General features: G+C 31.5%; 1 protein-coding gene across 2 annotated transcripts in view; it reads right to left on the bottom strand.

The window, feature by feature from the left end:
* Positions 1-1,070: 1,070 nt before the first annotated feature.
* LOC106468271 (transmembrane protein 8B-like) overlaps positions 1,071-25,605 on the bottom strand; it is a 43,322-nt gene continuing 18,787 nt past the window's right edge. The window contains exons 3-12 of one of the 2 annotated variants that reach the window (XM_013928689.2): positions 21,800-22,004; positions 19,167-19,291; positions 18,608-18,903; positions 17,101-17,507; positions 12,580-12,803; positions 11,172-11,326; positions 9,485-9,663; positions 7,420-7,680; positions 6,187-6,397; positions 1,071-1,381 (exon numbers count right to left, since the gene is read on the bottom strand). In XM_013928689.2, the coding sequence (XP_013784143.2) occupies positions 1,302-1,381; positions 6,187-6,397; positions 7,420-7,680; positions 9,485-9,663; positions 11,172-11,326; positions 12,580-12,803; positions 17,101-17,507; positions 18,608-18,903; positions 19,167-19,291; positions 21,800-22,004 (2,143 nt within the window). In that variant the 3' untranslated portion in view covers positions 1,071-1,301. Of the gene's footprint in view, positions 1,382-3,732; positions 6,398-7,419; positions 7,681-9,484; positions 9,664-11,171; positions 11,327-12,579; positions 12,804-17,100; positions 17,508-18,607; positions 18,904-19,166; positions 19,292-21,799; positions 22,005-25,605 lie in introns of those variants that run through there. The other variant, XM_022396611.1, reaches the window with a different exon arrangement.

Here is a 25,605-nt window from a genome sequence, read left to right as displayed (position 1 = left end):
TTTTAGAATGTATATATCGATCCATAGTCAATAATGCTTCCCATTAAACATCTATTTCAAATGAAGTATTCTATAGATGTGATGGTGAACTTTGTCCACATTTGAGCATGTTCCTGTAATATTAATTCTGTTTCCACAACTTACAAGTTATATATATATACATACACACAATACACATAAATTCAGCCTATAAGTATAATACACATTTTCTACCCAAAATTATATACAACTATAATACGAGTTCAATTTGGAGTCTTCTCTCCTGTACTTCTGTAATCCTATGGATCTGTGTGTTGATGTGATGGAATTAATAATTTAACTTTTCACCACCACTAGTTAGGAATTGGAATAACCCTTCAAACAAGCATCTTCCCCTTTATGATGTAAGGGAACCACTTGTTTTCAAAGTTACATTTTTTTTATTAATATTGCCTTTATTAACTTTCTTCGAGGGTTATCTGTGCTAGCTGCCCCTAATTTAGAAGAAATAGGCTAAAAGGAAGGCACCTAATCAACACCACCCACTCACTGGGTGAGATTGTTCAGTGGTGGGATTCGAACCTGTGATCCACAGATTGCAAATCTAGTGCTCCAACCACCAGACCACCCCAAGTCACATATTTCTTTGAATGGACCCTTTACTTTCACCTTCAAGGCACTGTTCTTATAAAGTATTATACTTCTTTACAAGTCATACAATGTAAGTAGTCATAATATGTGAGGTGAGAGCAGATCCTCAAATTTCCAAGGATGACTATTAACATTATTCTAAAGCTTAAGAGGTCAAACAATAATTTGAACAATTTGCATGGATTTTTCTTTTCTTCATTGAAATTACACAATGCAGTGAAGATAAGAAAAATTTACAATTTGAACATTACAACACATTGAATTTCTAGGTTTTATGGATATTTCTGGTCATCATTAATATTAAAAAATAGTCAGTAAGATAAGAAAAAGCAAATAATAAAATAAAATAAATAAAGAAATTATAACGTGGACCTTTATAGACAAAATAAAGGTTTCCCAAAAATTTATGTTTTTCATTATCCAAATTTTTAAGTTTTTAAATATAAATTTATTCCACTTTTAAATCCAAAATATACTTGGTATACAGTTTTTTATGAATGTTGTGTGCAAATAATAAAGTTTACACTGTAACTAAAAACCAATAAATACTACTTAATGTCTTCAATCCCAAACTAATGATATTAAAAAAATCTAAGCCTTATATAAAAACTGAATGGTTGCCTTGGTTCAAAATTTAACTTGAGATAGCTGGTAGATGCTGGAATTCCTGCTCAGAGCTCATCCATTTGGTTATCTTCAAGATACCTAAGAGATCCATGGAGTTTCCAGCCCAGCTGCACAACAGTAGAAGCTATAACATGTAGGAAAGAAGTTGATTTAGGTTCAAGAGTAGGGCTGAGGTAACCATGTAATACCTCAGAAATATAATGTCTGCATAAACTATAACATAAGCCAGTATAATTTTTGTTTATAAACTACTTTGAGCATGGATTTGTTGTTTTTTGTTGTTGTTTTTGCAAATGTGAGTTTCTAAACAAGTCATATAATCTTGATAGTACTTTCAAAATGCTACAGAATTACAAAATGTACTACACTGATAATTAACTTTCAGAATTCAAAAGAAATTTCAGAGTAACATAAGACATATGGAACCATGAGTAGAGTACATTTAATTCAAAATTTGAAAAGTGTAATATAACAAACAAAAGCAATACTGCCAATATGGGTATACTTATCTGTTTCTTTTGCTTGTTATGTTGTATCATTGTCATTTAAACTATTTTGTTTGTTATAGGAAGATTAACTTCAAACAGTGTTATGTGTAGGTCAACCTTTATTTTCCTAATTTGCTTTTAACTGTTTATAATGTTGCCTGTCTGTAAGCTAGAAAAAGTTGAATAACTTGAAATGCTCTTCCAACTGTGAAGAAATTTTACAAGGAAAATAAGTAAAGGAAATATATAACTGTAATTTTTAACTAGAATTGTACCTAACACTCATAAGTAAAACAGCATTTAACACACTATTATAAAAAAGAAGTGCAACTTAAATCTGGTTTTGTAAGTGATATAACTCCTTTTATTTCTTTGTTTTAATGTGCATTCTATTTTAGAGCTGCAAATGATGTTGAAGTGATATTTTAGTTGTAATCTTAATGTGTTGACAACCAGCTGATGGTTTGTTCCACATAAATTCAATCCCATCAAAGACTGATATATTGATAAACCTTGAATATACAAGAGGAAATTTCGAACCCTCACACTAAATAAATGTTTTAATCTTACATGTAGCTTAAATTACAATTTCATGATTTGTATGATCAAAAAGCTGTTAGAAAGAAAGCCCTAAAATGAAGAAACTTGTGATTAACAGGATACTTTGGCATGCTAAACTGATTCATAGCAGGGCTGGAGTTAGGTATAATGGGCCCCAGGACAAGGAACCAGAACAGACCCCTCTCACGCTAGACTGGGCTTAGTTCTTATAGTACAACCTTTGAAAGTCCTCTTGTGTCACTGTAGAAGTTACTGAATTTTGAATATAATTATTCAAGTTTTAAACAAATGCTGCATTTTATGTTGCACAACCAAACCACCCAGAAGATTTTATCCTCTCTCTCTCACTGTCTTCTTGTGTATATGTGACCATTAGCAGATGCCGACATTTGGCTAGCAGGATCAGAGGACAAGTGAACTGGATTCCAAACTCTGGAATAGCACTTTAAAATTATTTATGTATTTTAACTTGGACTGTTAGAATCCCTTGGCTTTCCAAGGCCATGGGCAAATTTCCCAATTACTCTCTCTTATATATGGCCCTGATTCCCAGAGGATGTTTTCATGTCTTAAGAGTTCTGGTTAAAATATAAATGTCATGCTTAAATAAAACTAGTGCTCCCTACCACATTTTTTAGGATCAATAGTCAAATTCCTCTCTCTTATTTGAAAACTATCCTAAGACAATATTATAAAAATCTAAACGAAAGGGCTTTCTGCTGTTTATATATTTTCAGTACTCTAAACTTGTCCAAAATCTTCATTTTAGTTGCATTGGAATATACATTTTTTTTAAACGTAAAGAAATGTTTTCCTCTTCTGTATATTTATTAATACAGCTATTCTAATAAAGCAAGTTCAAGTTTTCATAATGAAAAAACATCTTGGGCTAAAGTTTTGTAAAAAACTATTACATTATGTAAAAAACTATATACTCATGTTTTTAACAGAAAAATTTACTGTAAAATGCTGTCAGTCTAATAACCAATATAACTTGACTCTTATAATTTTCCTAAAATTTGACTTTTTCTTTCATCAACAAAAATATCTTAATCATTTGTGATTGTATAATTTTTATTCTGAATCTATACACGTATTTCACTACAGAGAAAGCACCATAGTTTATTGTAGCAAATTTGACTGACTTGAGTGCACTCCTAGAAAAAACATTTCTCATAAAAATGTTAATGAAAAAAATGTAATAAAGAGTCATTAATCCTCAGGTTATTTACACAGAATAGATTATCACATTTTTTGTGTTTAATTGTGCATGCTGTTATTTACAAGCATCTCCATAAAATGAGTGCAAACATCCCAATGCTAAGGTTTTTAACTCCAATGTTTGTGTTATTATGTCTAATGGTCATGTTGTGTGGTCTCTCATGTATGATAAGAGCAACAGATTTAAAAAACATTTTACTAAATACACCTACCCATACATATTTATTTCATGCTTTTACATATATCATGCCATCTTGATACTCTACAAATTAAACATATCATGCAAATCTTTACAAATCTTCGAAATATGTATTTTAAACAAACCTCCTGAACAGAAAAACATCACCAATTAGTCTTCAAAGTCATTAAATATAAAAACTTGTTATCATATACAACGATAATGGAATGTACTTTCTGACCTTCTCAACAGATGGTAACTACAGATATATCAATAATACAATCACTTTTTATCCATCCATAAAAGTTTATTATTCTATATTTATACTGACACAATTGTATATTAATGCTGAAATGAACTTGGTAGTTGTTTAGATGACTAGCTTCTTCTTAATTAATAACTACAGGCTTTCAGCTAACCTCCTATGATAGATGGGTTAAAACACAATATTGCCATTTCATGACTCAATTTTAAATTATGACATTGAAGAGGCAGTTGATTATTTAAGATGGATATCACATCACACCAGATAATACAAATATGGTATAATTAATATATTAATTAGTTCTGGTTCAGCATTTCTTTATGTCTTGTTTCATTTCATCTGCTGACTAGCTTTAATATCGGGCTATATTAATAACATGCACTTCAACCATTCAATCAGCAAATTTATGTTCTATCTCTATTCAACCTAATTTATATACAAACATATATATATATCTACAGGGATCGAAATATTACATTCCCACATTCCCAAAGAATTCAACTTTGCTTGAGGAATTTTATCTTTTTAGTTGGTTTTCCCGATCTGGAATGCATGGTCCATTCATATTCTTTTAGTTATGACCAATGAATGTGAACATACTGCATAAATTAAATAAAAAACAATTCATGAGGAAAGGCAACTTTACCTGATGGAATGAAATTGTCCTGATAGCTTTCCCTCAAATGAATGTAATTTTATTTCATTATTTCTATCCCTGATCTACCCATAGAAATGAAGCATTCCAAAGATTTTGATACCTTTATGATAATAGGTATATAAAAGCATAAAACTCCTGAATATTGTGTTCTGAAGTAAATTTGTTTCCTACTTTTGTTGTGCACTTATATATATATATATATATATATATAAATGCACACATACCAACACCAGCAGAACTAATCCCAAAAACGATTATTAGAATATCACTAATAAACCTCCATTTTGATAAAAGTTTTAGGTATTTACAAGGAATTTGTTTATGTAAATGAGCTACAAAGAAAATATAAAAAATATATACTTTAGGCAGAGGAGAGACTAGAGCACATGTAACTGATGAAGAAAAAATTATATCTTATAAATAATACTCACTTTTTTACACAAATCATTTGTAATGTTTCACTATTTATGAATGCAAAAGCAATCAAATTGAGATTTATCCTTATTTCAATAAAGAACTGATGATAAAATCAAACAGAAATATCAATTCTACCCAAATACTTCATATAAACTAATAAATTCTAAGTGCTTGTTAAACTAAAAAACTATGACAAATCATTTATTTTTTACTACAATTCAAGTAACAAAATTAAAATTTAACACATTTGTACAAGTTGAGCACAAATTATTATTTTACAAAACAGTTGAGCTGCATAAACAACACATGAGACCAGCTTATCTAAATTAACTGTGTCATTCATGAAAACACTAACATTACTAAACATCACATACAGTTTTTAGTCTCTAACCTAAACATTTGAATTTTTTAGGTGTCTTCACACATTACTAACTTATACATAAGTACAAATGACAGGCCAAATACACATAAAATTTTACCAATGTATAAAGTTTATATACATGTACATTTATACATTAAAGTACACCATAATGTGTATATTTAAATAATGTACATTCTCTGAAATAACAACAACCTATATTGAGCATAAGATAGTTAAAAGAGTTCATTAAAAATTTCTGATTCTTATGATAAAGTCTTCATCTTAGAGCACAAAAAAGTAGTTTAGTCTCATAATTAACATTCAAAACTTGAAATGATTTCAACAAGTAATGTATCATAAATGTTATTTGGAAACCACATGAAATTCACATTAACACTGATTATGTTCCTATCAAAAAATTGTTTTAATTTGTTTTCAAAAGATTGGTCCAAAGTTTTATATCATTAAATATCAGTTAGTTTGTTTTAATAAATTAAAATACTGTAATTCCAATAAATATTTCAAATAACTCTCTCTCACCATTATTTAGTAACCAACATAATTTTGAGACTAAAGTAACTTTCTACAAAGCAGCCATATGTGAACACAATAAAGAATTTATAATTCTATAAATCAGTAGCATTACATGCAGCATAATACATTGTAATCACGAGGATGGCTGAAGTAAGTGCTCATATACCCCATGGTCCAAGGACAGACTAACATCATTCAGCTCCTCTATACGAATGTAGCTACAAGTGTTGATTGGTTCCTGCCTACCTTTGGTTTCTCGTTCTTTGGGCAGAAGAAACAATACAGACAGAGCCATGGTGGCATGCCAAGCACTATGAACATAGGTGTAGTTGTTCTGAGTCTCAAGGATTGCAAAGAGAACTACTCCTCCAGCAGCAAACAAAGCTCCTGGTAGAATACAGAGAAACCAAGTCTTCATCTTTGGGTAGCAGCTGTGTTGCTGTCTGCAGTGATACACCTACAGTATTGCAAACCACAAGCTTTCAGAAACTGGTTTTACTACATGTTCTAAATGATTGACATGATGCTATGGATCATAAGCTGAATAATTACAAGACCATGAGAAATAAAAAGCAAATGGATAAACAATTGCTCAGCTAACAAAAAAAAAATACATATAATTAGTTTTTCTGATGTGTATAGAAATTGTTTATCATAAATGAAGAAATGTTGAAATAAGATGTCACAAGCTATACTTTAACAACATTATAAAAGTTAACCAACTTATGAAAAAATTGTGGTCTAAATAAATAAAGAAATACAAGCTGAGAAAAACAATGTTTGAAACAAAAATGTGTTAAGTGTTGGTCTCTCTCAACCACTTGACTTTGGTTAATGTAAAGTTTTAAATGGTCTGTTTCGCAATGTCTTGGATAAATCTAACATAGACAATAATAATTCAAATTACAAAACACTGTTACAATTCAACTTTAAAAAAATTATAATATCATACTTCTCAAAATTTATACATGCTATTAAAACAATACCTACTCATTCTTTTTACTAGCAAGAAGTGTTTACTTTCTACAGCTTATTCTCCCCTGAATGCCTTGAAATTCAACTTTACTGTTGAGTAACATTATTAAAAATTATAATAATGTTACCATAAATTATGTTTAGTAAGGAAAACTATTAACTGTGGTCCCAAAGCTACATTATTTGTAATTTCCCCAAAAGGGGGCCAAAAGCTGTCTGGATGAGTCACCACTATACGGTTGTGTGTTGTCTGTCAGTCAGTCAGTAGACACTAAAATGACATCACATAAGGGATGCTTAACATTGCAATTTGTACTACTGTGACATCAGTAAAACATACACATGACATGAATCATGAGAAGAATTATGCACTCTGTAGGCTACGACACAGCATGACATATGAACCTCAAATTAAATAAAAATATTTGTAACTCTTAATTTTGGTTATGAACACTTTTTGGGACCCTGTAGAAGTACATCTTGTATAATACTATTATTACTTACCCAGGATACAGACAAGATACAAAATCCCACTGCTGCTGGAATCACAAAAGTCCACAGACCTGTCCTGTCATATTCTACTGCTATAGCAATTCCCACAGCTCCACCCATGTGTGCAAAAGATCGTAATGTCTCTGAGAGATTTGCCATGGCAATCAGTGTTACCCATAGAGCCAAAACAGCCAGATAGAAATCACAGTACTGCAGTAAACTGAGTCTCATGAGACAAAACGTTTTGATCTCTGTGTCACAGGCATGATAAAACTACAAAAGAATGAATCCAAGTAAGTCAAGACTTAAAACTAATTTGTGACTTACTTTCTAAAGGAATTCATAAGAAAAAGTATTATTTTTATAACTACACTGATAATTATACCAGTAAAAACATTAAATTTCAAAACAGAAATGGTGGCATCTTGATTTTGTGTTTCTGCTCTTAGCACAGCTCTATAATGTTCTTACTCATTTGCTATTTAGTATCAATAAATTTGTATTTTAACTTATAACATAGCATATAATTCAAGGACAAAAAGGGATCATTTGGTCCATCTAGACTGTCCCATCCACTAAACTATATCTTAAAAATGAAATACACAAATATTTATCAAGTGTTCTCTTAAACTTCCGTAAATTTATTGTAACCACCACATCTAAAGGTCAACCACCCTGTTAGAAAAATAAAACTGTCTTAGCTGAGGATTACTCCTACTCTGCCAAAATATATATCTGTGACCCCTACTCCTATTATTCTCAATAAGTACAAAAAATATATGCATTAATACTATCCCTTCACTTAACCTTAAATATCTCAACCAGATCTAACTCTTCTTTTTTTTTCAAGAGAAATCAATTTGGCCTAACCAGTGACCTATACAATGGAATTATAACCTTTTTTAGACTTGTATTCAATATTTTCTTAGACACAATCTAAAATCCTATTTCCTCTACCACTAGCAACAGAACATTGCTTGAATGGTATAAGAGACTGATCAACCAGAGCACCAATATCTTTTTTTTTTCATAATACTATCAAAATTTATACTCTTTAATTCAAATTATGATATCCCACATGCATTACCTTTATTGTAATTAAAAACCATCTGCCATTTATTCATCTAACTCACCAAGTAATACCAATTCTTTTGTAAAGTAGTATCATTCTACTCACAGTCGGCAACACCCAAAATCTTAATATCATCAGCAAATTTAAGTATTTTACTGACCATTCCTTCATATATATGATTTATGTAAATCAAAAAAGCAAATGTCCTACAAATGAGCCATGAGGTACAAAACTTATGACATTAAGTAAGTTTGACTAAACTCCATTTATAATAACCATCTGCTTTCTTCCATCCAGCCACTTTTCTATCCAATGAGCTAACCTGTTCCCTACACCTACAGAGATAACTTTTTCAAAAAGCCTTCCATATGGCACCAATTAAATGCTTTTTCAAAATTCACACCCATACCCTCATCTAAATGAGCAACAATCTCTTTAAAGAATGCCAAAGTAAGGCAAGGTTTTCCCCTAGTGAAACCATGTTGACTATCCAACAAAATTTTAAACTTTGTTTAATGACTTTGCCAATCATCTTTTATCAGACTTTCAAAAATTATCAGTGGGATATATATGAATTCTAACATATTTTTAAACACATTTGTCTAAACTATTTATGCACCACATTTCTTGTGGATCCACAACTTTGTTGGTTACAGAGTCCCTAATAATATAAGAGTCACAACAAAAAAAAAAAATTAAACAAAAATACCATCAATACTGCAATTAGTCCCACAAATACTGCCAGAGTTTTATATGTATTTAAAAAACAAATTAGTGATTTCATCCAGCCCCCCAGTGGCACAGCAGTATGTCTGCAGACTTACAATGCTAGAAACCGGGTTTCGATACCCATGGTGGGCAGAGCACAAAGCCCTTGTGTAGCTTTGTACATAATTAAAAGCAAGTAAACAAGATTTCATCCAATATTTAGGGTTAGTTCTTTACACAATTAAATACTTTTACCATAAAACAGTCAATATTTATTGCACAGAACTTAAAACTTACCATTGAAGAAGACATAGTAAGGAAGAAGACTATTCCTTCTATATAATAATGACGATAGAAAGCTAGGACAATAGCAGGAATAAAAAATATGTTGCTTAAAGTCAGCAAAAGAACAGCTTGCAAGAGCTGGCCATATGACAGTGCATGTCTGCTGTCTGTACAACCCCAACCTTGCCAACCTGCATATAACAAATTATATCTTTTTAATATACTTTGTACTATGCTTAAAAGATATGTTGATTAATAAGAACTGAACTCAAGAAAAATGTACACTAATCAGAAAATCACTGTTATGGAAAAATATATGTATTCACCCAAAATAACTTAACAAAATAAAATATAGTTTACATTGTCATATGAGTACAAAATCAAATGAATAAAAATATATAGATAAAATTTAGATAAACTAACATAATCTTTAGACATTAAAAAACCATTTAACATTTACTTATCAATTTTTTCAAATTCTTAAAGAGGGATCTTCTTCATCAGACCTTTTGTATAATTGAATTGAATTGACACAAAATATATAACACAAATATATTAGTAACACACACTTAATTAACCACTTTATTGAGACTATCCAATATGTATATACCTCTATAACACTCCATTTACATGAACAACTGAAAACCATTTACATCTGATACAAACTAGAAAAACATGGCTTACAGAATGCTTATGATGTAAACTATGGACAATGAATAACTGGAAACATGATGTGGACTGATAGATGGTAGAATACAAATATGGAGAACTACAAGGCCTTTCTTGCATTCTAACAGTGCAAATTACTTGACATAATTTTCTGTTAAAAGCAGACGTCCTTGTAACAATGCAAGTTAACTCCTTTGATAAGGTGAATAGTACCTAAGAACAGTTGCTATTTTTATCATCCCGCAGTGGAAAAAAATTATTCCAAAACAATAATCCATTAATCCATCATGCTCATGTTTTCCAAGATTGATTTATAAAGAAATATAGACTTCAATGATCTTCCTTAGCCACTATAATCACAAGATCTCGATCTAATTTATCATTTTAGAGGAAAATTTAATGTTGAATTTTCTTCTGTATTATGCTGGAGATATATGTAAACTAACTGCAAACCATACTACATGAATAATGGCCTAAATTTTAACAAGATTCCAGCCAGAATTTGATGGTGTCTATGCTATGGTCCATTATTACACAGAGTCCCATTAAACTGAACAGTTATTTGTAATGGCATATTCTATGTGAAACCAAAACATTAAAAAAATGCTTCTCATGAATTACAAAAATATCTAATGTATATACAGGGTATCTGAAAAGTCATTTGCATTCCAGCCAGAATTTTATGGTGTCTATACTATGGTCCATTATTACACAGGGTCCCAATAAATTGACCAGTTATTTGTAATGGCGTATTTTATGTGAAACCAAAACATTAAAAAAATGCTTCTAATGAATTACAAAAAAAAAATCTAATGTATATACAGGGTATCCCAACAATCAGTTGCCATTGTCAGTTTAAAGAAATTAGCTGTTAATGGCAATGAGCACTGATGAACACGAGGAGTATCTTTCAGTACCATATCAGTTCTGTAAACATGTATAGACATTCAGCTTATGGCAACAAATGTTTGAGACACCCTCTATATTTACAGACAAATAAAACAACGCTCTAGCATGTACAAAGTCATACCTGCACTACAAACACAAGTGCTGAAGATGAAACCTCCACTTATATACTGATAGCATTTTCCATGATCTCCACATTTTCCCAGAATACATGGTAGTGAACTGATCTGAACAATGACTGGTATCTTGCTGGAATTACATGTCACATCTAATGTATTGCTGAATAAAAGAAAGTATTTAAGATTCAGCTTTACTATACAATTGTTATTAAAACTAGTTTAGTATGAATATGTCATACTTGCTGTATATATGTTAAATCTTGCTTCTTGTAGACAAGTTCAGGCAAATTAGTAAATTATATACAAAAACTGCTCATTGCTTAAAAGACTTTTCTCTCTGACAGGTATTTTTAATAAATAATCAAGGAAAAACAGAAAGCTGATATGTTTATTGGATGCTTTTTTTTCATCTTATCCCAACAACATAAAAGTCTTTAGTGTATTTCAATAAAGAACATCTTTATATTTATTCATTACAAATATAAATCCTTGATTCAACTCACTAATTTAAATAATTCAAATGTCTACAAATGATACTATAAAACAGACTTACTTTTGTTTATATTTGCTACCTTCAATCGTGTAAACTCAGGAATTTAAACCTATTGTGTTTTAATTACTTCTGATAATTTTCAGTATTCTTTAGCAACACTCAGTATTGAAGTACATCATAAAGTTTCAGTTGTTATCAATATACTTGACTAAATCACAATATTGTGGTATAAAAATATTTCATGTGTTCTAACTTTGTATTATAATAGTATTTATTCTGAGGTTATCCTTTATTCTGTATATGTGTGCAGTTTCACATCACATATGGTCAAGAAAGCCATTAAGTTCACCTTGTTTTAGCTGCCTTTGTTCTTTTGTCATTCTCTAAGAGATAATACCTGTTCTGCACATGGTAGTTATTGCTGTAATACTGCATGTTGTACAAGAATGTGAATAGCCGTGCCCTTCAATGGTAGAACAGGTGGTGTTGCAAGGTTACTGCTCACCTATACTTGTATGAGAATGGCTGGTCACGTTGGTAGCACTAATCACACTGGATAAATACAACATTTCTTGCAAAGTACAGAACACTGGATTTAAACAGTATGGTAAATGATCTTCAAGAGTAAGTAGTCTAAAGGTAAATCCAGTAAAAGTATTTGTCTTTAGTGTTTCAATAAAGATTTTTCATTTCATGTTAATTTTGTGTCCAATCTCTATTTCATTCTCACAATTCACATATCCGGAAATTCAGTATTATTCCATAACAAATTTCTTGTTATTCTGCAGACCTGTCACATCACTCTTAAGTAAAATTAATTTGACTTGAAAATACCACAATATCTACAGAATCAAAACTCTTTTCTTACTATGTAAAAAATAAGAATGGAACAAATAGATTAGTTTCTAATTAAAACTAACCTTGCATTGTTGTTTCGTTCCTCCAAATAACAACGGGATAATAGACTGATATACCAGCTCCCTGCCTGAGGGTATGGAATCATTAAAGTTTTAAGCCTAGTGTACCAGGAGCTACTGTTAACCAAAACTGACATTTGTGTTAAACATGCTCCACTTGGTGTTAATATGGGCCGTAATCCATACTCTACACATGCTTCAACAGAAAAATCATTGGTTCTTTCATCCTGTCCAAAATAAAAAACTTAGTAAGTATATATATATATATATATATAATGTAATTTATATTTTTTGTTACATTAGTGTACCAAAGGATCAAATGAAAGAATTATAACTTAGCAGCTTAGAATACACCATTAACTTCTACAACTGAAAAGAAAGTTACTTTTCATATTATTTGTTGTTGAGATGCATAACACCTGAAAGGACAAAATAAGTATTAGACTTACAAACCCTTGACTAATTTATAGCCCAGGTTGTTTGTTTGTTTTTTTGCCAATAAAATTGGAAAAAAATATATATATAATATTTTATGAATGTGATTATATTTTGGAACCATTGTGGTATAATTGATAGGCGTTAATTGACTGCATCTGTCTAGGAAGTTTTTGATGACATTTCAAGCTGCAAGCACAGATCTTCATCAGGTCAAGTTGTTGATACATTATCACATAAGAATACATCTGTAATTGTAAGTTTTGTGAGTTATTGGAACCAAAAAAGTAAGGCAAAGTAGGATTGAAAGCAATGATAGTGTAGCCTTAGGAAAGAGCTCTAGTCGAGATGTATTATAACGTCATAATAGTTGACCTGGATTTCAAGCTGTGTGGACACAGTGTTTATGGTCTTGTAACAGGGAAGAAGCAAAAGTTTGTTAAAATCCAAGCCTTTATTACTTTCCGGAGTAAGTTGATGAATCTTTACATCTTTCTTTGAGTTTTCCAGTGCTTCTCAGTGCCTAGTATTTGTTGTTGGTTCTGGTTGATGACAGGACCAGTATTTGTGTTTTCTCCTATCTTGACTTTTTCACAAGAACAAGGTATTTTATGGGTAGCATAGATTAATCTATCTTCACTTGATAGATTTGAAATAGGCTTTGTTGTTGAAAGTTTCAAAACATCTTTTGAGTTTATAACTTACTTTGGGGATAAAAGGCAAAACTGCAGGTTTTAAAGAAATTTTGACCCCTTTCCTGTTACAAAACCATAAACACCATTTCTGCACAGTTTGAACTCCAGATCAAATATGATAACATCATAATTCATCCCAACTTGAGCTCTCCCCTATGGCCAAGCTCTCTTTATGCTCAATCTTACTTTGCTTTACCTTTTCTTTTCAACTAACTTATGAAGCTCAAAACTACAGCCACATTCCTAATTTATAAAGTCTAAACAACCTGAACAATTTGACCTGCTGAAGATTGGTGTTAGCAGTCCATTAACAATGCTTTTCAAGTATAATAATCTCCTTTGCCTAAACCTTCACTCAAACAAGAACTACTCTGATATCTACCAAATTAATATGCAGAGTATCATTTTCTAATGAATGAAAATTAAATGTTCAGATATCATAGATATGTCAGAATACAATCTGTGAAAGAGTACTAGGGCTAGAATAGATGAAGACAGAAGATGTACATGTTTATCTACAGCTCATTTTTACAGAGGAAAATTAATATGAGCACCAAATATAGATGAAAAGTATAAAAGCAAGTGCAATGAAAGAAGTGGAAAATCTAAGTTTCATTTAAAGACTTGGTACATTGCTTTAACAATGGTAAAACTTAATAACATAAGACCAACATAAAAGAAGGTCATTCAGTCTATTAATATTATCTTGCTATCCATCAGTATCACCAAACACAGCAGCCAAAACAAAACAAAATGTTCCTTCACCAAATATGCAAGGAGTTGGTCCATTGGACTGATCTCATTTTGGAGGAGGAATGTTGACTATAATTCTAAATTTACTATTGTGTATCTATGCAAAATGTGGCAAGGTTTTAGTAAACTACAAATCTGTCATACAAAAAAATCAGATGTGTTACAAAAGTATTTGTACTTAACATATTTTGGTGAACGGACATTAGTCTGACTCAGTCTCTTACACGTCGAAGTGCAAGTTGACGTTCACGTGAAGAGGTAAAATATGTTTGTCCATTATACAGTCTGCGTATTGCATTTGCATAACTTCTAGAACCTCTGAAATACATATCTATAATTTTTTCAATATCTATGTATACTGTATCTAATATTCACTCTCCTCTAGCATAAATTATTGTTAAATCAGCAGCATATGGTAAAATCAATAGTTGATAATTCTGACATCATATACATAATGCATGTTGAATGGCATTCTGTAAAAAAAATCCTGGCATACACACTTTGACCCCCACCCATGCACATAGGGTACACAGTACATATGAAATTTTAAAATAATTAAATAATATACTCAGCACAAAGTCAAGTGTAAAGCTCTTAATATTTTTCTGTATCTAGGTTTCCAAAAGTTAAATCTTTTATCCCTAATTTTCAAGTTTTCATTTACAACCTTTCTGTTGCAACATTAATAATGACCACCCATCGGCAGATTATTCAAGTCCTAACAATTTTAAATATCTAAGTTTCGTCATCCCTAGCTATTCTATGATCCAGAAAAAAGTCAAAGTTTTTAAGTATTTATTTTTAGCTCAGAATTTTAAAAACTGTAACATTTTACCAGCACATCTTTGCCTTTTTCCAGCATGTTAATATCATACCCGTAGTTATGGAAATGAAACCACACAGTGTTCTAAATAAAGCCTTATAAGCTACAATAACTCTCTTGCTCTTAAACTACAAGTTTATAGATAAAAGTCCTCAGAACTTCATTAGATATTTTAATCACAGTTAAACACCCATCTTTAGGTTTCAAGCTTTTTTTTTCAGCCATCACATTTAAATCCTATCTTTGACTCACACAAGAGGAAAGTTCTTTTCAAATTTCTATAACCCAAATGCATTACTTTTAGCTTCACAGTATTAAAATTTAATTTTCATATTCTATTACTCTCCACCTTTGAAGAAATTGTTCAAATTAGAAATCTATTCTTTCACTAGTAGAGAAGTTGTTGAACACTCCAGCCATGTTCCTTTCTTCTACCCTACAACAACAACATTATTACTAGAATATCTACTCCTGGATTCTTTTTATGCAGTTTTAACAAGTGTAGCATGTCAGATTTTAAGCTTGAAAATAAAAGTTTCATTGTCCCTCTTTATCTACTCCTGGATTCTTTTCATGCAGTTTTAACAAGTGTAGCATGTCAGATTTTAAGCTTGAAAATAAAAGTTTCATTGTCCCTCTTTATCTACTCCTGGATTCTTTTTATGCAGTTTTAACAAGTGTAACATGTCAGATTTTAAGCTTGAAAATAAATATTTCATTGTCCCTCTTTGTCATAGCAGTAACTTATAAAGTTTCTTTATACCTACTTCAATACAACTTCATATTACAAGTATTTTATATTCTTGTAAATTAGCTTTTTTTTCACTTACTAACACTTTAATTACTCTATTCATCTAGAAATGTTAGTCACTTTAAATTTGACTACTTTTACAAACACACGCTATAAATCACAGTGATTCACACACTTTACTTACGGTGCCTACTGTTCACTTGACTCAATTATCTCTATCTTCAATCTATCTCCGGCTTATATACTAAAAAAGAGTGTGCCTGGAACAGACTAGAGTTGCCAGGACAATTCAAGATCCTTTGAGAATCTCATGACATGTTACCAGCATCACATGACTTCCGCTGTTGTAACAATATAAACTTCCAATTCTAGCAATTTATCAAAATACTTCTAATATTAGTATACAAAATTAAACTTGTTGTTACCTAACTCTCAATTAGAATAACTGTCTATTCTTTTAGCTTTGTGTTTTCTAAAACCTAAGATATAACCTCTCAAAGAGCTGTCCTCATACTTGCCTAAAGTGTACATCACAACCTTTTACAGAGTGGTATTATGTATTTGATGTTAGAGTTATCAACTATTTATTTTACTTTAAACTGCTGATTTAGCAACAGTTCATGAATGAGGAGAATAAATAAAAAATACAATATACAGGGATATTGAAAAAAAAATCTAGATATGCATTTCAGAGGATCTAGAGCTTACACAAGTGCAATATGCAAATTGTTAAAGAGTGAATTAGATTGACATTGTCAATTCACAGACATATCTTGAGTACAAATACTTTTGTAACACATCTGATTTTTTGTGTATGACAGATTTATACATTTTTTTTACTCAAAGCTTGGAATATTTCATGTAGATACATGTAATAAATTCAGAAATATGGTCAATATTTCTTGTTCAATAAGGGGTGAGCCCAATGGACCAATCCTGTTCCCATTTGGCTAAGTAGTTCCTAATAAAAATGAATTACCACCATCACCACCAAAAAACATAGAACAATAATTTTTTCAAACCTACATTAAAAATGACAAAATATAGAATTGTTTCTAGATGCTTACTTCAGTAGCAGGAAGAGCAAGCTTCAAAGCTAATGTACCTCCAATGTCTTGAAGAGGAAACACATCAAACCTCATGAGGGTGGGAACTTCTGTAGAAACATAAATCTGAGCAGGTACAGATGAATTGTTCCCAGGAAATACATCATACTTAAAAGCTAAGTTCTGTAAAGTGTAACGAACTAAAGGCACTTCATCCCAGCATGAAGCCTTGATGTTTGAATAATGAATTATGGGATGATGAGATGATTTGTGCAAAAAGGGGGCAGCTGTAAAGGCCTCTGTCTCTAAGTTAAGTTCAGACAGTGTTTTATTGTCCCAATTCAATACAGATGGGATTGATCGAATGTTCTCATGGTGAACAGTTGGAACTAGTTCTTGATTCATGTCTTCTTTGTTGTCTTCACATACTGAAAAACAAATATGTATATTAAATTTTAAAAACTTATTATCAAAAAAGGCAATATTAATTACAGTGATTAGTAGCTTTTTTTCCACCAGACCTAATTGGTGGAGTTTCAGTGATAAAACTTATGGTTCAAAATTATACCTAACAGAGCTACACACCTTTCCAAAAGTATGTTTCAAGTTATGCTAAGTTTATAGATTATTAGTAAACACTGATTTAAACCCTTTCTGATCATTTACTTTTGATAATCCCTGCATAAACAAATTATGCTTCTGTATCAACATTAAAACAGCAACCTAAAAAGCAAATATATCAGTAGATTTTTAACAATCTTGGTCATCTTTTTCTACTAACAATCAAAGGTAATTCTACATTTCAAAAATTAAGGAGCTAAGTTTTTGTTGTGGGCTATGTTTTTAATATTTTGATTTGGACGTTTGTATTGTTTGCAAGAGAGAGTTTAATGTGACATGATGAGCACATGACTTCTGGAATTTTCTTGAGACTCTTAAGAGTTTGGGATATGATTTAAATGATATAGAAATGCCAGTTAAAGTAAAGTAGGCTTATTTGTTGAATTGGTTACTTAGCTACCAAATCAGTCTGTTACTTTGGTTTTGTGAATTTTTAATTTGTATTCCAATGAAGAACTAGAGATATGGGAGAAATTAGCAAATAAATGACTAACATTATTTGTGAAGTTAAGCCTATCATTCAGTGGACTTGGTGGTAAAGGAAATAAAATGCTTTCCTTTTTATTAAATGGACTGGACTTTTCATTCCTTTTACCAAATAATCCAAAAGTACCTACATAACAATATAAATCATTACAACATTTGCTTTCAATTCAGATCTTAATTAGTTTATAAGGCAAATATATTTATCATCCAAAGTGATGAAGTTAAATTTAATGCCAGTTTACCATGTACAATCAATTTCTTCTCTTTTGACTGACCAACTAACATATGACCTTATTAATATTAGTGTATCATACGAGAAATAATCTTGACTCCCTAACTAAATGTACACATTTTAAGCTAAATAAAATGACATAGTATAAATCTTTGTGAAATTAACAGGTATTCAAGTTTCTTGGCTCACCTGCTATTTCTACTCTGATAGTGAACTCTGCACTGCTATTACTAACTAAAGAAATCAGAATGTAGTTCCAGTCATCTTCTATAGGGATCATCTCAAGAGCACAGTCAACTTTAGGTTCTAACTCTGAACAGTCGATTATTGTAGTTCTTGAAACATCTGGCAACAGGTAAGAGGAAGGCAGCGCTAAAGCTCTGGCCATCACCATCAAAGAGCACTCATTCTCTGTTAACTCTTGTTCTGTCTTACAGTTGGAGATGCTAACTCGTACAGACCAAGTATTTTTTGGTGTAAAAAATCTAACAGGTTTTGTAAGAAAGAAAATCACATCAATCTTTTATTGGAGAATTACTTAAGTAGTCAAATACAAGTGTAATCAATGCACTGTAACTAAAATCACAAGCTGCAAAGCTAAGACCATTCATAGATCAAAACTTTCTACTAAAAAATCAGAGTTTTGTGTATATTACTTTTTAATAAAGCAGCAAATACATAGAAGGAATAATTTTAAAAATAATTATATATGAAACTATAACAACCAATAAATATCACTGTACACTACCTGTAGAACTGGTCAGATGTCATGTGCTGAAGTAGAGAAGTTCCTGGATATAGTGTGGTTATTGAATTCTCTAGATTTAAGCTTAGTGAGGATGAAAACCATGCCTGACAGGAATGATAAAGACCCTGTTGCAAAAACAATATAGCTTTGTAACAATAAACAAACATTGAACTCAAAAGTTCTTCAACATAGTTTAATTCATAGATAATTTTTTTAAAATTATAAAATAATCAACAAACTGTAAGAAAAATTTAGTTCAGTGTATATATTGATTTTATAAAGTTTCAGATTAACATACGTTTAAAGTTTTTTTACTTTATGTATCCTATTATCAATGTTAAAGAGTTCCTTTTTTTTATGTATTATGTACTTTTGTTTAGCTGTAAAAGGCTTTTAATTTATATAGTATGTTTGATTCATGTCTTTAGTTTTGTTAAAAGATAATATGTATAATTTTATAGAATATTTATTTGACCACTTCCAGGTTAAAGGGTATTTTGATACATTTTATCAATATTAAAGGGCTTTATTTTTAAATTTTCATGATTTTGAAAGAGATTTTTCAATGATGTACATTATGATATGAATAATTTCATTTTTAATGTATTATATATTTCTGGGTAAGATGTTCATTGTTCAAGGGTTTAATTTTATGATTTTCTTTGTTAAAGGGTTTATTCATTTATCTTGTATCTTTATTTAAGGGTTGTGATGCCTGTGAGATGTGTAAGTGTTTGAAATCCTGCAATTCTAAAATTTATTGGTTGTAAGATTAAAGTTAATTATTTTGGCACCCCCATAACTCTCAAACAAAAAAAAAAAAGTTAATTATCAGTTTGGGACAAGCCTGAGGTAAAAAAGACAGAAAAATGTGGTATAGGAACAAATCATGAGTTTCTACCTTCTTGTGGTGTTATGATTGATTCTAATTTAATTCTTTGTTCTGAATATGTGCAGGCTTTCACATAAAACATCATTGAGAAAACTGTTAAATTGATCGTATTTCAAGTTACCTTATTTTTCTTTGTTATTCTCAAAGTTACAAGTATCCTATTGCTGACCATGAAGAACATTGCTTAATGCAACTTTGTGTAAGAATTAAGTTAGTAATGTTTTTAATGGCTGTTCAGGAAATACTCATAGAAGTTAATGTCTCAAGTATATATTCTGAGAATAACTTGTCGCACAGTATAGCACCAGTCAAACAATATAAAACCAGGGTTTCTTTAAATCTAAATCAATGAGCAGAAGGTAAAGCAAGGCATATAAACCCAGTTGAGTACAAGTAAGGTAAGGAAAATGTACAAAACCTTGCATCATTCAGTCCAACTGGCAAGCAGGTACACACACACTGTGTTTATGTTAAGTGTTGTAATAAAGATAGTTATTTTTATAGTCTCAGTTAGCTGGCACTTTTAGTATAACTCCATGATTCCATATCTTGGATGAATAAACTGTTTAACAGTCTTATCCAGTGAAGCTCTAACATTAATTCCATTCACCTGAATAAACAAAACTATCTACATTTTTTACAAAATGTCTACTTCAACTACTGGAACTGGAATACTACCACTAACAAATAGCTATATCCTAAGTCCTCTAGGCTAGCACTATAAGCAGGTAGTGGTATACACACAACAGTCATGCACTTACTGTTCAAAGGCTAAATAAATGTACAACAGTCAACTATGTGGTTAATTATTTGATTTCATAGCACTGTTTGGTAGAATTACAGACAAAGGCATTATTTCTCATATCCTAGAGTCCTTTTTCTTATGTACTTCTCTTCTGAGATGAAACTTTTTGTAAAGCTTCTTCTTACATGAGTTACAGTATAAAAATATTAATTATTGTCTATATATAGATAAATAAAAGGAAAAATCAACTATTTTTGGCACAGTGAAACAAAGTTTTTCTAGTTACTTAAGCCAATTAGTTTTGGTAGTATAAAATAAAAATTTCTCCTTCCCATCCACTCTGTGATATATCCAGGTAAAAAACTGAATTAACTTTAAAGCAATGAGACAGGCCTGCAGAATAACTAGATATTTGATCACGATATTTATTAAGAAATAATGATAAATATCTGAATAACTGAGTTGTGAGACTGAATGAAATAAAGAGAGTAGACACAGAATAAAATATGAAATGAACAATCTATTGTAATAACATTTAACACAAATACTGTGTGTGTGTGTACTTGCTTTTATGAGTGATGGGCTGTCTAGTTTTTTACTAGACTTCTTTTTTTCAAACTGCTTACTCTTCGACATTTTGTTCCAGACTGACCAAAGCCAATGTTTCTTATTTTGCAAGGAACATTGTATTTACCCAGAACAATTAGCACTACCCACATGACTGGTCATTCTCATTCAAAGGTTGGTGAAGCCGAGATATCATCTGAACTACCGTGGAAAGATATTGATATCGATATCCTTGCACAATGTGCAGTATTACAGCAATATTCTCCATGTGCATAACAGGTATTATCTCCTAGGTAATAACAAAGAAACAAAAGCAATTAAAACGAGTCGAATTTAACAGCACATTTACAGAATAAAGGGTAAATTCGTCTGAAAATTTTAAAACTGCAAAGTTTTGTAATCAAATTTGGTAGCGTGTTTGTAGCTTACTTTTTGTACTATTTTTTGAGAGTTTTCTGTCATAAAAGCTACCACAAACCAGTCTCCTGGCGTCGGACAGGTAACGTTAAGAAGGACTGGATCAGAGTTCGTAAGCATGGTTACGTGATATAGGTCCTTACGGTGGAAGAAGAAATTATCCGGGAAACTTTCATTTTGTGGATTGATAACAGGATAGCTGCCAAACTGCAAAAAACTGAATGGCAACAAAAATTAGAACAAAAGAGAAAATTGACAAATAGTTTTAGTCCACAAATAACTAAATGTAAAGAAATACTTCAATTCAGCAGCTGAGAAGAGCCACAAATATATTTGCTTTTATGTTGCCGAGTTAAATTTCGTTACTGTGTTTTATATTAATGTTTCAGGGAGGCCCAATAAAACATATAAGCTGTCAATTATGTCTATTAATCACCTAATCCTACATTAATCCCTACAGATTCGAATAAGCCAAGACATCTCTTGTTATTGTTACATCAGTCTGGTTACTGACGGCCTACAGGTCTGCAATACTATGACAAAGTAGTCGTGTAAACTCAGAATAAACGAACGTCACAGTAAAATGAATCACATGACATGATTACGTCCACAGCGCGTTAGATAGAAACACTTGCTCTTTTAAACAATGACAAACTTGTATACATAACATTATTGATCTCAACCTAAGATTAAAACAGTCTAACGTTATGCAACATGTATGGATGAGATTAAAAACTTTCATGGCAGAATGGTTTCGAAACTAAAAGTACAATGGAAAATACAATTATATTTTCTAGTAATGGCTGGAAACGGCTTGAATGGTTAATGAAGAAAAACTTTAATATAAGTTTAACATAACAGCAAATGTACAACGTTTCGACCTTCCCAACAACATGATGACAAAACCTTGTCGAAACGTTGTACATTTGCTGTTATGTTAAACTTATATTAAAGTTTTTCTTCATTACCCATTCAAGTCGTCTCCAGCCATTATTAGTCTCAAAGTGGGTTCCTCGTCATCGAATTATCTTTTCTAGTATATACTCATTTCTACGGTACCTTTGGTAATGCATCAATTCAATACTATCGAAATGTTTAGGGTGAGATACACTAATCTAAAACCTACTTGTAAACCTTACTGTTCTAAAATCACTTACGAGAAACAATCAGACAAGTTTCCTCACCATACGTGTGTATACTGGAATTGGTCAATAAATGAAAACATATTTAAAGAGCGTTGGGTCACCAGAAGTCTTTAGAATAGAGCTATGTCTGTTTCAAAACGAAATATGATAAAGCCGGAAATTTTCAAAAGGAACATAGTACCACTCCACATTCGGAAATGCTTCGATTACTTTAGGGATATTAAAACTGGAGAGTAAAGTCGAAATATGCTTTTAAGAATATCCAATAACGTTTCGCTGGGGACTAAGATCTAGTGATTGGGCAGGCCAGGAATAGATGACTAGCAATGAACTAGTTTGCAACAATTATTGTAATGCAGATAGGTGCATTACAGTCAAGAAAAATATCATCACTGATGTAATTAAAGCGCTGCGTCATAAGGCAAGTTTGATCTTCCAAGTTGTTCTTACACTGACTGTAGTTGTCCTGCCTTTCTATTCTGTGTAGAAAGTATATTCTAGTCTATTTTTAAATAAATAATAATTATATGATTTCAACAATTTTTAACTAAACACAGTTTAGAATTGATATTTTTGAATTATGTAATACTTATCTCATGTCAGTCGCAAGGAAAATGAAAAAATGTTCCTACTTTCATTTCTGCGCAGTTCCGAGAAGTCTCGCCTGTAAACTATACATTTATCGATTTTCTTTTAGTAAGTCTGCGAACTCATAACGCTGAAAGTCGGGTTTCGATATATGTGGTGTGGGCACAGTACAGATAGCCCATTGTGTAGCTTTGTGCTTAACTACAAACAAACTACTAAATTAAATTAATGAATATTTCAAGCAGTAACTGTATACATTTAGTAAGTTTTTACTAAGTTTCATACAACATGGTTAACAACATAACCTCCGTTATGACAAGAGAAAAAAACGACGGGATATCAATATCACCCCTCTGGTCCGAAAAGGGGGATACCAACAAAGTACGATCTAGCGTCCAACGGAGTAATCACCTTTATAAGCATAACATGTAAACGAGACAGCATTTTCTCAAAACTTGTAGATTGTTATCTGGTGTCAACATATTTTCTTAAATATGCCATTAAAACTGTTACTGGCATGTTACGGTACTACTGATGTGGTGTTCATGGCAACGTAATAAATAACCTGGCTCAGAAAAAAACATCTTGACTTACGTTGTGAAATAAAACGCTATTAGACTAATGAATTAATCGAAGCCATTCACGTAATGGTCGATGGAATCCAATCCAATAGCCAGTTTCTTTTTAATATATAGAAATGTCGTTTTCTATGCTGTCTTTCGAATAATCCGCACAACGAATTGGCTTAACAGCAATTTCCTTGGTGCACGGGTATGAAAGTTGTCGATTTTCTCCCCGCAGTAAGCCATTCTCGGTAACACATAATATATATATAATCAATCACACTAAAGAAAATACATTTAGGTTTCACGTGAAATGTCAGCCGCATTTAATCATTATATATCTATCTATGGTACATAAATAAAACAGGTAACTGTAACTGTTTGTCGCTTATATTTTCAAAACTCCGTGTGTGTGTGTTTTTTTGTTTTTTTTTCATTCCTTATCAGGCTAGTTAGCACTTAAATATAATAAACTTTTTATTGTTTTTGCGTAGAATAAAAAAAAAGGGATCACGTATTTGCCCACAATTGTTTCACGCAAAGTCACGTATAGAAAGAAGAATGATTCCCATCATTCATGTCAAAAAACTTAGAAGGAAAGAAAATGATCACAGAGGAAATGAGTAAGTAAACGGTTTGTTTTGTTATACGCTACATCATAAAAATCAATACAGAAGACGTAGTCTGATGTGTGTGATTTTGTATTGATCCACGCCTGTAATATAAACACTAGTAAGGAAGCGCTACTTCCATAAACAGTAAGGATGGAGACTTCCGTGTGCCGCTATACTAAGACGTAGTCTGATGTGTGTGGTTTTGTACTGATCCACGCCTGTAATATAAACACTAGTAAGGAGGCGCTACTTCCATAAACAGTAAGGATGGAGACTTCCGTGTGCCGCTATACTAAGACGTAGTCTGAGGTGTGTGGTTTTGTACTGATCCACGCCTGTAATATAAACACTAGAAAGGAGGCGCTACTTCCATAAACAGTAAGGATGGAGACTTTCGTGTGCCGCTATCCTAATACAATTTCCACTATAGTCTGTCCCATCTGATATACCACAAACAGTGTACATTCAAAAAAGTATGTTTTAACAACTGTGGTCCTTTTATTCAAATACAATAAAAAAAAAGCATATTCGGTTAAATATATGTGTACATATATGTGTGTGTACCCTTTGTTATACCTTTACATGCCCTTCACGTGAGAAAATAGTGAAAACAAAATATTTATATCAAGGCAGTCAAGGTTAGAAAAACAGTAACTCACGGTACGTTCTTGCGTGACGACATTCTCTTTCAAGTGAGAGGATTTCTTCGTACCTGATGCATTACGCAATCTACTGCAGCGGTATATCGGTATAGATTAAATACTATCTGACCCCACTTGTATATCGGTATAAACTAAATACAATCTGACCCCACTTGTATATCGGTATAGACTAAATACAATCTGACCCAACTTGTATATCGGTATAGACTAAATACAATCTGACCCCACTTGTATATCGGTATAGAC

The sequence above is a fragment of the Limulus polyphemus genome, unplaced genomic scaffold (genome assembly GCF_000517525.1).
Source record: "Limulus polyphemus unplaced genomic scaffold, Limulus_polyphemus-2.1.2 Scaffold2944, whole genome shotgun sequence".
In the NCBI taxonomy this organism is placed as follows: Eukaryota; Metazoa; Arthropoda; class Merostomata; order Xiphosura; family Limulidae; genus Limulus; species Limulus polyphemus.
The sequence above is the reverse complement of the archived record's forward strand: the minus strand, read 5'-3'. Positions and strand labels throughout refer to the sequence as shown.